A 14,386-nucleotide genomic window follows, 5' to 3' on the forward strand; every position below is an offset into this window, starting at 1 on the left:
TTATTCTCATGTGTTCTTATCAAGCCTCCTACTGAATAAGTTTCTTTCTCTTTGAACTCTATTATGGTGAAAATGTGGAAACTCTGTTCCGCGTTTACCGAACTACTTATCATTCTTTCTTATGGTAGTTTGACCGACTCAATCCCGAGTGTTTTCAGAAAGTGGCGTTTTCCCCTTTTTACCAGAAATGGAGCTGGAGAGTTTTCAAAAACTTCCACATTGGGAGTCGTTTACAGAAATGCCTAAAGCTGTGTTTTCAGATTCTTCAACTGCTGCTGTTGAGGAAACAGACAGCCAGGGGCGTCACTAGGGCTTAGACCCCAGGAGATGCACAGGATGTGAGCAAAGGTAGCGCAAAACTCCACAAACAGCTAGCAAAGACTGAGAAATTACTCATTATGATTTCCTTATTTCTGTTTTTTTTCTTCTTTTTTTGATACAGTACAACTCCAAATCAAGGTTTGCAGGGTAACAGTGTGTTTACAGCTGCAGTTCTCAAACTGGGGTTCCTTCACCCCCGGTAGTTAGTGAGTCGGAGTTTCATGTCTGAAAAAATATAAAATAAAGGGATAATAAACTAACAACCATGCTGTATCAATTAAAAACAGTGCATATCTACATATAGATGTACCAATAAACAAACTAATTACCCCCACAGCTATGGACCAATACAAACTCTGATATGACTGATAAATATCACTACATCTGTGATCATTACTTGCATCACACACAGCTCCACAGCTAGTGACGAAGGAAACATTTAAATCGGCCTCTTCATCAAGTGGTGCTGAGTCTAAACCAGCAGAATGAGAAGATATCATGACCTTACGACCTTCTGGAGTTTGGTTTCATCAGAACAGAGACAGAAGACCCAGATGAGAGGAGAATATTCAGCTGGCAGCAGATGAAGCCATGAAGCCACCGAGTGAAAGCAGCTCCTGATCACCGAGAACCAGAGTTCAGAGTTCAGAGTGAAGAATACATTAGACAAAACAGGAATGGTGGATTTGGCTGCAACTTCAGAAAAAGCCCAGAAGGCTTCAGATTCAGTGGAGGAGGAGGATCTGAGTCTGTTTGTCATGCATCATTCAAAGAAAACACAGAAACTGAGTTGTGACAAACAGACTAACCTTCTCCCTGTTAGTGCTGTGACTGACTGAGATGTGTGTGATAAAACTAGTTACTTATATTTACTGGATGACTGTGTTATGGTCGGTTTGTCAGTTTTCTGTCAATGATTCACAGTGTCAATCAGTGGCGGACCGTGCATTTCACACTAAGGCCTTCAGAACAGATCCGCCTGAACCAATCCACCTCTCAATAACTATTTTGTCTACAAAAAAAAAAATCTTATTATGCAGATATGCACATAAAGAGTTGTTGCACAGCAGATAGATACTTGTGCAGCCAGAATAAATGCCTTTGCTGAAGTGCTCAAGTCTCCTACTACATCTGTGCACATACAATGAGCATCAACAACTTAATAAAACAGCAATATTATTAAGGAAAAGAGAAACATTTTACTCACCAAAATCCCGATTATTTGTACACAAAATACATCCTCCTTTACTTCCTCAAAAAGAGTTCAATTGCTCTGTCATATAGATTATCTGTGTGTTTCAGTTCCATAAAGCCAGGACTGAAAGTCCAGCTGCCCTGTGGGATTTCTGGTGTAAGTTTTATTTCTCTTCAGGTCTTCTTCTTCTTCTTCTTCTTTGGAATAATTGAGGTAGGCGACCAACAACTTAGGTGCATACCGCCCCCTACTGTATCTCTTGGTGAATGTAAATCAGAGGGCCTGGATACGCTGCTGTTAGAAGCCAGAAGGCGCTGAGTCGCCAACTCGAAATCTGATTGGTTGAAGCAGCTGTCCGTTTGACGCTTCACTTTACTTCACTGCGCCATCAGGAACGGACAGTGAAGGCCTCTGGCAGATTTCTTTGACCCTAGCAACAGATGATGCCTGAAATCTGATTGGTTAAATGGTTTAATATGAAAAAAACATGTCTGGAAGCAGCACCAGGGCCGTTTCTTCCTATAGGCCAACTAGGCGAATGCCTAGGGCCCCCAAGCCACCAGGGGGCCCCAAAGCTGCATGTTCAACCTCTTCTGAGGAAAATTAAAATGTCCTGTTTTTATCTGTAGCTAGCTCTTGTGTTTATTACACCTCTTATATGCTTAAAAATAAACGTTGGATATAAATAAAATAAACTGCAATGATTTGTGGCATTATTAGTCTGTTGGACCGCACTGTCACACAGCAAGTGACGTCACGTAGCTGCCGCCGACAGGTACGATGGGAATGATTGACAGCTACCCGTCATTAGCGAGTGGATTAACAAAACAAACCATAATGGTATCAAAAAGAAAGCCCAGCAGCGCGGAAAAAACGGAAGAAAAAGAAGACTGAGGAAGAAAAACGTTCAAAGGATAAAGGTAAGTCAATTGCTGGTGATGTGGGCTGGAGAGGTCGAGGTGAAACGAAGTTTTTTTTTTTTTTTTTGCAAGTTTGTTTATTTGTCGCACTATCTAGTGTTGGATAAATGTTAGCTTGCTGTCTGCTATTATCTGTTCGTCACAATCTCAGCTTTAATGTTTGTCTCATGAAAGCTGGCCTGTCTTGCCGGGAATGATTGGCTGACTCCGTAGACCCGTATATTCAGATTATAAGGAGGGAGGCATGTCGTTGTAGTAGTCTGCTCTGTGTGGAAGTTGTCTCTCACATATTTTACACTTTATTTTATGATTAGTTAGAATTAATTTACTAAGTTTAGTGTGTCTTATATAGGACTCTAACTTTTTTGTTTTTAATTTAAAGAACTCTTTTAAAGGTCTGTTTTTTAATCGATCAATCAATCAACATTTATTTAATAGAGCCCTTTACAACACATACAGTGACCTAAGTGCGCTCCAAAATAATTAAAGTATATGAATAAAAATAAGTACATAATTTAAAACCAATAAAACAATATTAAACCAATAAAAACAAATACAAGTAATGTGTTCAATGAGTGTGATTTATAAATACTAGGGATGGTGTTTTCTTCTTATTTTAGACTGTTATGGCAGTGGTTCATTTGTCTTAGTTTTATTAATTTAGTACAATTGGTAAACTAATGCAGAAAACTCTTAAAAGTGGCAACTTTGTAACTGGGTACAAACTTTAAAGGGACACTGTACATCACAATGTTTAGTTTAAAGACAGATAATTTTAATTTTCTGTATTACTGCAACAACGCTGTAATAATAAAATAGAATATGTACTCAGGATCTATTTTTTGCTTGATAACCTAATGAGCTTTGTCGTTGCAGGAGCAATTCTAAAATATTTTGGCGCTCCAGACATCGAGCCTGAGAGATCGTCTGAACATCCTGACCAGGAAGCCCCAGGGCCATAAAGTGCCTCCAAACCTCCTTCTGTCCAGAAAGCTCCAGAACAATCACTTACTTCAGAACCTCTTTCTGCCCAGGAAGCATCAGCTGCACATTTACATGGTCAGCTGTCTGTTTTTGATCCAGCTGACCTGCCAGTGGCCATCAGTTTTCTCTGATTAATTCAGAACTGATATAGTAGAGGGCCATTTCAGATCAGTTCTGTTTTTACGTTTCCCAGAAAAGAAGATAGCAGAAAGCTAGGAAGCAGACATTTTGAACGCAATATACTGTGACTGTTACTGTGAATAGTGTGTTATTAGCTGTTGTGCTGAGTGTGAGACTGTCCTGTTAAGTATTATTTTAAGCGGTGGTTTGTTTTGATTGTTGAACTTTAAAATACATGTTGATTTGCTATGTTTTATTATTTAAAGTAAATGTTTTTTTTTCCTTTTATAAATTCTCAGTCTGTTTTATTTATTGACATATAGAGGATGATTTTCCTTGTACTATAGTTTTATCGGTTTAACTTGTCTGAGTGGCTCAACTATTAAGACGTTTGACTTTAACTGTAGCCGAGGCTTAGTAGACCATCTAAAGGGTTAGGAATCTCTTCATTACAGTCTGAAAAAATAGGGGCCCCCAAACAACATCTTGCCTAGGGCCCCCATGAAGCTAGAAACGGCCCTGAGCAGCACAACCACGGGAAAACTATGAAAGGGACTGGAACATACCGTTTGGAATCATTTATTAATTATTGATGGACAAAATATAATTTACATCAGTCTGTAATTCAGATAATTTTTAGGCCAGCAGAGAAGGCTTTGCAGGCCCTGACGGCCCACCACTGGTGTCAATAAGTGTTGAACCACTTCAGACGTTTTCAGCTGGTTTTCCAACAAACTGGGTCCATCAGGACTGAGTCCGTGTTCACACTGTTTGTCGTGACTTGAAGAGGAAGGAAACTCTCTGGTATGAAGCTTCAGAACTCCACACTTTAACAGCTGCTGCACAGAATATCTCACTACACACACTACCTGGTTAACTCCCTACTGGAACATCTGAGCTGACCTCTGACCTGCCTGACTAGAACATAACATCCTCAGTACAGCACTACTTATGTTCTGAAAGCTGTAAAAACTCTGAATTTAAAATTCCAAATGCTGTGAAGTGAAATTGTATCTTCAATAAGACTTCGCCAGTGTTTAAAATGATAGAAATGATATTGAATTTAGTTAAGTTCATTTCTCCTACACAGATCTTAAATATTTAGGTGTGAATGTTCAAAAAAATTCATAGTTCATATGGCATTTGAAGTTACAAATGGCAGATTGTGTTTCATTAACATCAATCAATCAATCAATCAATCAATTTATTTTTGTATAGCCCAGTATCACAACAACAGTTGCCTCAGAGGGCTTCAAGATGTTACATTTAACAACATGAGGGTTGTGAGTAGTCCTGGACAAGGGATTATTGATCATACTAAAGTAAATAATGAACGGTTACATGATTATTCTTTTAAAATCATATTATCGCCTCTTTATGTAAAAAAAAGAATTTGCAAAATAATATTAAACAGCCAGTAATTATTTAGTTAGTATTATAACCCTGCCGGGGGGCCACAGTACAGCGAGCCCCCGGCCCGGTGTGCGTGTGGACGCGCCCCTGTGCGGATTCAAACCCGCAGCACCTGCACCGTGCCTTCCTCTCCACTTCTCCCCCCTCCGAGCAGCGGCAGCGGTCACGGCGCCTTCGCTCCTCTCTCCGGTGAGCAGAAAGCGGTTTATTCTTCCTCCCGTTTCGCGGCACCGAGTCGTTTGAAGCTCGCGGCGCTCTGAAGCGCGCGGAGGGAAACTGGTTGATTCCAGAGATTTCCAGCCATGTGAGGGATCCAGCCGCCGCCGGTATCCACGCTCTGGCTCCGAAACATCCCAATACCTCACATTTCCCGTGTTTCCGTGGGTTTTACTTATTTATTTTCCTCCTCATTAATGCGCATCCCGATAATCCCGTAAATCACACGTGGACCGAACCGAGCAACGCGACGGACCGGAGCCGCTCAACTATCAATTAAATCCTATTTCTTATCGAAAGAGAAAGTGCGGTGAGCTCAGAGATGTTCATCCCGCCGGGAAACACGCCGTCGCCATGTGGAATGAACGGGAGCAACGCCGTATAATTTAATTAATCAATTATGTTGTTTTTCTGTTTTCGCGCGCCGTGCGCGCGGGGGGAACAGTTTAAACGGGATGACACATTTTTCCATAACGTCCACGATGAGGTGGTGAAAGCGGCTGAGGAAATGTCATCATCCGGTCCAACCAGCTGAAGCTCAACCGGGAGAAAAACGTGTTTTCGAAGCTCTAAACTCAGCTGTGATTCAGGACGGTGAACGTTTCGATGCGTTTTCAGCCGCTCTAAATGTCTTCACCAAATTTTAAAAAAGAGTAACTGTCTGAGTTACTCTTAGTTGGTTGGTTATTGTTTCTTAGTAACTGTCAAAAAAGTCAAATTTTGAAGTCTTGATCCAGATAATTGTGCGGGTTAAAGGTCGTGCGTGGGCTGGCCAAAGGTTCCATTTAAAGGGGCACACGTAAATAAAAATCAATGAAAACACATGAACTAAGCTCGTTTTTTTTCATTCATTTACTTTTGGATTCGTGAAAATTAAAGTCTCAGTGTGCAGCTGAGGACAAAATAAATGTTTTTTTTTTATAAAATGCCCAACTGCTGTTTCACAGATCAATTAATTTTTAACGCAGCTTTTCTAAACATCCGTGTTTTATTAAACCAAAATCTTCTCATCTCCTCGCTCCGTGATTCCTCCGAACCTTGACGAGGCTCCCTACCTCATGATGCTGCCTCCACCGTGCCTCTCTGTGGACACGTGTTCTGCGGGCGAGCCGCCCGTCCCTGCTTCCTCCGAACATAAACAGTGTTTTAGTTTGGTCTCATCTGATCACAGAACACGGCTGCAGTAGAAACTTTGTCTCGGTGTTGCTGAGCGGCCCGTTCAGCCTTGAAGGAGTTTCTGTGCAGAAGCTTGATAACTGTCTGGTTATCGCTGCGACTCCTGACTTGGCTCAGTGGTTCTCAGGTCTTCAGACACATCTCTCATCAGGAAGCTTTCTCAAACTCTTCATGGGGTTTAAAAACGGTGCAGAACAGTTTCAACTTCACCGGCTGATTACAGCCTGTGAGCATTGCTGTATTTTACAGACTATAATTCATCAGTCCAAAAAAAACATTTATTTATTTCAAAATTTGTTCACCGGCTCCCAAAACGGCTTCAATCGTCCAGAAACTCACTAGTTGCACCAATATTTCCTCATGGTCCGCTCACGCCTCTCCTCCACCGCAGCCCGGTGTCGCAAAATACCTGCTGTTGTGGTTTGACAGATCTCTGAAGTGAATCCGGTGATCAGGAAGTAAACTGAAGTACATTCACCAAGAGACACAGTAGGTGGCGCTGTGCACCAAAGCTGCACCCGCTCCAAAGAAGAAGATGTTTGCAGTTCAGAGATCTTCTTCTTCTTCTTCTTTGGAATCGTAAATGTCCAAAATAAATCTAGGATGTTTGGAAAAGCTGCGTTAAAAATGTGCTGCTCTGTTTAGCAGCGCCTGGACATTTAAAAATAAAACTGAAATTGACATAAAGGCGGGCTAATGACGGCGTTTGGGTAGTTTGTGGTTGTGTGTTTCTGATTTCCATGACTCCTGTCAGTAAAGCTGAACAATAACAGTAAAACCTTAATGCTGAAATTTAGAGGTTTTTATTTATGGAGCTATTTTACTGTTTGTGGCTCCTAATCTGAAATGAGTTCCATTAAATCAACTCGCATTCATTGATTTTTATTGTTTTTGCTCCAAATATTCAGGATATTTCATTAGAGATGTTCTAATAGGAAAACCTCTGCTTTAAAGGAAAGATCTGATTTCAGAATTTCTTCAGTTTTTGCGACTTAAAACCTTAAATGCTAAAGATTCCTCGCTGTCAGGAAGCACGGCGCGCCCCGGAGCTCAGCATTACCTAAGTTGAGCTTTGGCCTGATATGACGGGAGTTAATTTTAACTCGGCGACACGCTGAGGGATACTGATGGACCTCGTGCTTCTGCTCTCCGCCGCCGCAGCCTGAAACCCTCATCATGTCCAAAGGCACGGTGGTCCTGGCCTACAGCGGCGGCCTGGACACGTCCTGCATTCTGGTGTGGCTCAAGGAGCAGGGCTACGACGTGATCGCATTCCTGGTAGGCTCTCCCGACACGTGTGTGTGTGAGTGTGTGTGTGTGTGCGACAGGTGGCCCAGTGTCTCCGGCCGGCCAGCTGCTGCAGCATGTGGTGCCTCGCTGAACTTTTCCACTCCGGGTCTTTTTCACGCCGCTGTGGCGGTTTGGCGTGCAGGCATGCAGGGGAGTGCAGTGGGACGTCCTGAAAAAGCCCCGCCGCCGCTCACGCCGCCGCCTTTCACCCCCCTCCCCGTCCGCCGGATCCGGCTTCATAATGCCCCCGCAAATCTGGCCGGATTTACTTTTTGCCCCGGAGCAACGCAGAAGTGCACAGCAGGCAGAATTTCTGATGTCTGCCTTCATTCTGTGTGTGTGTGTGTGTGTATGTGTGTGTTGGGGGGGGGGGTGAGAGGCCAGTTACAGTTCACTCTTTAGGAGATGGAGCCTCTTCAGATCTGTGGCTCTGCAGGGGGAAGCAGACAGTGTTGAGTCGGTCCAGCAGTTCATAAACTCGGCGAACGCTCCGGTCCCGAGGAGGCGAAGCAAACGGACGTTCATTCAGTCGGGAGGCCTCTGTTGAATATTTTGGGATGTTTTCCCCTGGAGTTCAAGTTATTCATGCAACGCTTCCTTTCTCTCGACTGTCATCCTGGTTCTCGTGGGAAACAATAGATCAATTTGCAATTATAAAGATATGATTTTTTTATTTTCTTTGTATTCAATTTATTTTAATTGAGCATTAAAAAAAAAAAAATTCCAAAAAACCTTTCTGTATCTTCTCCCAGCTGTATCGAGGTCTGTAACCATGGGCTGCTCCCGGTGTTGTCATGGAAACATGACGCTCCTCCCCTTTAACCCTCTCAGCATGAGCATGTATTATTTATTGTACTTTTATTTCATAAGTCTGATTTATTTCAGCACCAGAACCTTTCTATACCTTTTTTTTCCACTATTTGCAGACAACAGCTGTGGGAGACTGAGCCATAACATTATTACCACTGACGGGTGACGTGAGGAACACCGATATCTCCTCCGTCAGTCGGTGGGATTCCTGAGTCAGCAGTTTATCTTTAAAACCGGAGGATAAACTGGCCAGGCGTCATGATTTTAGTGGGTTTGATGCCAGAACTGCGTGTCTGGCGGTGTGTTCCTGATCTGCAGTGGTCAGTATCTGTCTCCAAGAGCAGAACGACGGACGATCCTGACTCGCAGGTTCATGTAATCCTGTCAAACCTCAACGTCCTGGACTGGTTGATCCTGTGTGTCTCTGACCCCGTGGACCTCAGGTTGATTATTGTTCTTTAAAAAAAATCATTAATTTCAGACATGGACCTGACAGGTTCTGGCTTTATGCCTTAATATGGCTGTTGGAAATTCCAGATCTGGGAGTTTCAGTAGGCTGGAAAGTCTCCCGGTCCTGGACTCCTGTCTTATGGTCCTTCATAAGTCAGGAGTCGGGACCACAGGACCGTGAGACGGGTCTGAAGCGTCCTGGTGGCTCTCTTCTGGACTGTGCACGGCGGTCAGTGTGAGGATTTGAAGGTTTTGCCCCAAACTTCCACACAGTAGTTCAAACATGGCAGATGTTGTTTATGAAGCATGTTGCTTTGGGGAGGACTGAAATGCTTCTGAATGTTTTGGGCATGTTTCATTTGAAGATTTCGTCCATCTTCACACCCAGGAACTGAATATCTTTATCTCTCTCTACATTCACACCCTCTGTCTTAACTTTTGTCACCATTTCCCCTCAAAACTACCAAGCACAAACTTTTTTCTTGTTTTTATTTTTTTTTAATGATAGTATTTGTCATGAAACCAGTTTTGATTTCCTGCATGAGCTGTTCCAAGTTCTCATATGTACATGAAATATTTTAAATCAAAAGCAATCAACACTAAATGTATCATTTTACAGATTTTACTTCAATAATTTCGGTATAGAAAAAAGTTGTAGCTCCAGTACCATCCCCTGGGGGACACCAGGAACCTCCCCTGTTTTTTTTTGTTTTTTTTTTACAAACTGTTGTCTGTGACTGAAATCGCTTTCATCCTGCTCTGCTGATGTGTGTTTTAAGGCCGTGCTTCTGTTTCTGTTCTTGCTGATTTTACAGATGTGAACAAAACTGTTGGTTCCCTTCGTTTAATGAAAGAAAAATTCACAGTGGTCAGAGAAACAGCTTGAATCTGACAAAAGCAGTCATAAAAAAAAAAATTCTATGAAATTTAACCAATGAAAGTCAGGCGTTGCTTTTCAACCATGCTTCAACACAATTATTTAAAGAAAATGAACTCATGAAACAGGCCTAGACAAAAATGATGGAACCCTTAACTTCATATTTAGTTGCAAAACCTTCTGAGGCGATCACTGCAATCCAACGATTCCTGTAACTGTCACTGAGACTTCTGCAGCTTCCAGCAGGTATTTCTTCCATCCTCATGAGCAAACTGCTCCAGGTCCTTTTCCGGATGCCATGTTTCAGCTCCTTCCACAGATGTTGGACAGGATTGAGGTCAGGGCTCCCAGAAGGCCACTGAGACCAGTCCAGTCTTTCCTCTGAGCCGTTCTCGGGTGTTTCTAGCTGTGTGTTTTGGGTCGTGGTCCTGTTGAAGACCAGGACCTGCGACTGAGACCAAGCTCTCTGACACTGGCAGCACATTTCTCTAGAATCCCTCGATAGTCTTGAGGTTTCATTGGACCCTGCTCAGATTCCAGACCCCCTGTAGAGATGCAGAACATAACAGAACCTCCTCCATGTCTCCATGTTCTTGTGGGAGGGGTTTAACTTGCGTAAGGGCGTGATGTCAGAGAAAACAGGACAGGATTGGCTGTGCTCGGTTTCAAATGGCCATCATAGATGGGTCAAATCGCCATCTTGCTTAGGTAACCCTAAGCAAGATGGTGGAGATGCAGAATCCTGCCTACAGCACCTTTAAGGAGTTTGCACGTTTTATGCGAAACAGCGGCCCCTGCAGGCCTTGAGCGTAACTGCAGCTTAGTGAAACCCTCGTGTCTGTTGCTTGCGTCCATGTACGTGCACAGAAGAGGGGAACTCCTTCCTCACTCTTAGTAGCGCTCGAGTAAAATTTAAGTTTCTTTGGCCTGGTGGGGTCTGTGCTGGAGCTGTGGCAGTGCTAGAAGACGGTCTTTTCTTACTTTCTGGAAGATCCATCCTCATATATATCAAATAAGTATTTTTAAAGTTGAAAAACTCCTTAATGCACCTTTAAAGGTGCCTTAGGCAGGATTTTGCTAGTCAATGCTATTTTTTTCTGTTTTCTTTGGATTAAATGTTAGAGTATCCATTGGTAATCCTTCAGGAGTGTAGCATAATTGCTCTACCGCGAGGGTGCAGCGTCTGTCTCTGTTCTGAGCTGAAAAGGATTCTCGAGCGCTCCAGGTATTTTTGACCAATCAGAAGAGCCCCTGAGGCTCTATCCTGATTGGTCGAGGGGCAGCGCTTCATCCTTCATCCTTCATCACGATTGGTTGTAAAGCTCTGCTTCTCAGGAGGGGCTGTGCTGGGTTTCAGATCGCCATCTTTCTTAGGTAATCCTGCCTACGGCACCTTTAAACAAAGGGTACCAACAATTTCGTCCATGTCTGTATGACCTCAGCAGATGTGATGTGGGAGGTTCGTCCCAGTCGATGCTTTCAGCACCGGATTCCTCTGTGTTTCTGCATTTTACGTGTCGTGACTCGTGAAGCCCTTCAGTCAGTCGTCCCCCTCCCTGACCGGTGGGGCCGGACTTTGTTCTAAAATGAAGTTTCCTCCCAGGCCAACATCGGACAAGACGAAGACTTTGACGAAGCTCGGAAGAAGGCGGAAAACCTCGGAGCGAAGAAGGTGAGACGGCCTGGAGTCTGGGTTTTAATGATTCGACTCACTGCAGGATTTTTACATTTTATGATATCAATAAAAATCTTAAGCTTTTCTCTTATGATGAAAAAAAATGTGACTGTAAAGCAGGGGTGTCAAACATAGGTCCCGTGGGCCAAATCCGGCCCCGTGAAGCTCCAATCAGGGAAAACCAACAAACAAATTGGGAAAATGGAAGGAAATGGATTGTTTTTCTTCGGTGCTGCGGTGGCGTGAGTCCTTTCTCCTCTTGGCAGGTTTTCATCGAGGACCTGCGGGCGGAGTTCGTGGAGCACTTCATCTGGCCGGCCGTCCAGGCCAACGCCGTCTATGAGGACCGCTACCTGCTGGGCACGTCGCTGGCCCGGCCCTGCATCTCCCGCAGCCTGGTGGACGTGGCGCGCCGGGAGAAAGCCCACTTCATCTCGCACGGCGCCACCGGGAAGGTGAGGCCGCCTCCACGCCTCCACACCTCCACTCAGTCACCTTTATGTTGAGATTATGCTCATTTTCTTTAGTAATAGTTTGGTTTTGTTGAAATATAGACGTCTTCATCTCGTATACTCTGCAGCACGACAAAGGAAAGAAACCTTTAAAGATGACTGAGGCACTATTTACCCGTTCGACTCTCTAAAGATGGAATCCGGCTGAATGTGGCCTCAGAATGAGAGTAAAATAAACTAATAGTTCTGAAAAGTGACAGGTTTCTCTGGGAAGGAATCCATAGGAAAAGACAAACGTTGTGAAAATGTGCTTTTTTTGCAAAATACATGATATTCTTCGCATTTTCAGATCTAAACATGTAAAGAAAAACGATTTTTTAAACCTGCTGTTAATATCATTCTCTGTCCTGACCAAGCCAGACCCTTATCAATCTATTTCCACGGTTTTTCTGACCGCCCTGTCGCGCTATGCAGTCCATCAGTGCTGCATTTTGACCTTTGACCCCCACCTGAAAAACAGCCTCATATTGGACACCACTGTTCTGCAGCACGAGGCAAAAAAAAAACCCAACAAAAAACGCAGGACTCAGTTCAGTAAAATGAACCCAAAGACAAATATTTGAGAGCCGCCGCCGCTGCAGGTCGACGGTCTGGGTCTGGGTCTGGGTCTGGGTCGTGACCTCCGCAGCTGAACGTTGACATCAGGAGAGCGCCCTGTGTTTGGTCGAAAAGTCTTTCCTCCTCCTTCCATTCCCTCTGCTTCTCTTCATTCACGTTACGTAAGATGCAAGTCATCCTGTCGCCGTCCGGAGCCGAGAGACGAAAAAAGAGCGAGGAGCGGTCGGATCTTTTTCTCATATTATTGACAGATTTTATAGGTTTATGTTCTGTGTCAGAAGCCACTGGTGCCGTAATCACTCTCACTTTCATTCTCACTGAATCGGGGCTGTGCAGGTCGGATAGATATTCCCTCTGCTTATTTTCTAATTGCAGTGACAGATTTGAGATAAATATAGATAAATATATATATAATATGTTGAACAATGAGGTGGTTCACAGTGAAACGCTTGGTGTGAACAGGAGAAAGTGATGCACCTGGCGTGTTACGGCGCTGAGTTACTTGTACGTGCACGTTCGGTTGTTCGCACTCAATATTTTGTTTTTGGATTTGTGCCAAAATAGAAGTGTGTGCGTGTGCGTGCATCATGCCAGTCCGATGTATTTGCTGTCCTCTGATTTATCTCTGGCGTTGGGCTCTGTTTGCCCTGGGTGTGGACTAGCAGGCTCTGAGCCTTCATGTCACGCTGCGGTCGAGTTCAGTGTGATCAAACATCACATCGCATAACAGCACATAACACCACACCACGCCACAACACACCACCTGGAAGCTCCGAGCTGGAGGAACGAGAGCCTGCAAGTCCACAGCAGGGGCAACAATTCACACTAATGCAATGATAAAACATCTGAGATGAGACAAGGACAGGTATTTACAGGAGCAAATAGACACACACACACACACACACACACACACACACTGTCACTTCACAGACACCAGCCCCTTGTGCTTGTTGCGTCTCCTCAAAAGTAAGAGACTTTGAGTAAATACTGTTTTTTTGTCTTCATTTGGAGATCATTTTTAGTTTGCAGGTCTTGATCCGTTCACTTGCAGTACCTGAATTTGGCCTGAAGGTGGCGACAAACACCACAGATTCATGTTTCAATACAACTATACAGTTTGTTTTCTTTCTTTCTTTGCTTTATTTGACATTAAATGTCTTGGGGATTAAACCTCCAGTCCCATGAAGCTGTTGATCTTAATGTCTTGAGCTCTTCAGTGTTTTTAGGCTGTTTGTCACCCAGATTCAGACAAATGGAAAAGCCGTATTAAAAGTGACTGTTTGCTGCAGTCCTGCTGTGCTCAGTTATTTAATGTTGAGGAATTCATTGTGTTATTAAATGTGTGTTTTTGGGTACTTTGAGTTATTTTGTAAGTATATTTATAACATTGTCTGTGTTTTGAACTTGGTGTATCTGCAATTTCACTTCATCTTCAGAAAACGCCTCGATTTGCAGTTTTCTATCAAGTTTAATACGAGAGGAAAATGCATTTTTCTATGTGAATTTTCTGTGAACGTCTAACTTATTTTATTTCAAAGAAAAAATGTAATGAAAGTGGAGGAATTCAGTGTTGTCAGCAGCAGTAAACCACACACACACACACACACACACACACACACACTGACATATTCACATGTGAAGGGTAAAACACATGTTCACATGTGTAAGTTCAAAAAAACACAGTCCAGATGTAATCTTTCCATTGTGGTGTTTATGACCGTGAGGACGGCCTGATTCCTCCCTCTGCTTGTTGTTCTGAACGTTCTCCGAACTGAAAGTTGTGTTTGGATTTTCAGGGAAACGACCAGGTTCGCTTCGAGCTCACGAGCTACGCTCTCTACCCCGAGGTGAAGGTGAGCGAGCCGCCGC

General features: G+C 43.5%; 1 protein-coding gene across 1 annotated transcript in view; it reads left to right on the forward strand.

Moving 5' to 3' along the window:
* The first annotated feature begins 5,054 nt into the window (after positions 1-5,054).
* The window catches only part of ass1 (argininosuccinate synthase 1), a 38,446-nt gene continuing 29,114 nt past the window's right edge, over positions 5,055-14,386 (forward strand). Inside the window, exons 1-5 of the mRNA XM_030085320.1 lie at positions 5,055-5,142; positions 7,507-7,623; positions 11,376-11,444; positions 11,714-11,902; positions 14,314-14,370. Coding sequence (XP_029941180.1) covers positions 7,522-7,623; positions 11,376-11,444; positions 11,714-11,902; positions 14,314-14,370 — 417 coding nt within the window. The 5' untranslated portion in view covers positions 5,055-5,142; positions 7,507-7,521. The remainder of the gene's footprint in view (positions 5,143-7,506; positions 7,624-11,375; positions 11,445-11,713; positions 11,903-14,313; positions 14,371-14,386) is intronic.

This window comes from Salarias fasciatus (genome assembly GCF_902148845.1).
Source record: "Salarias fasciatus chromosome 7 unlocalized genomic scaffold, fSalaFa1.1 super_scaffold_4, whole genome shotgun sequence".
Classification (NCBI taxonomy): Eukaryota; Metazoa; Chordata; class Actinopteri; order Blenniiformes; family Blenniidae; genus Salarias; species Salarias fasciatus.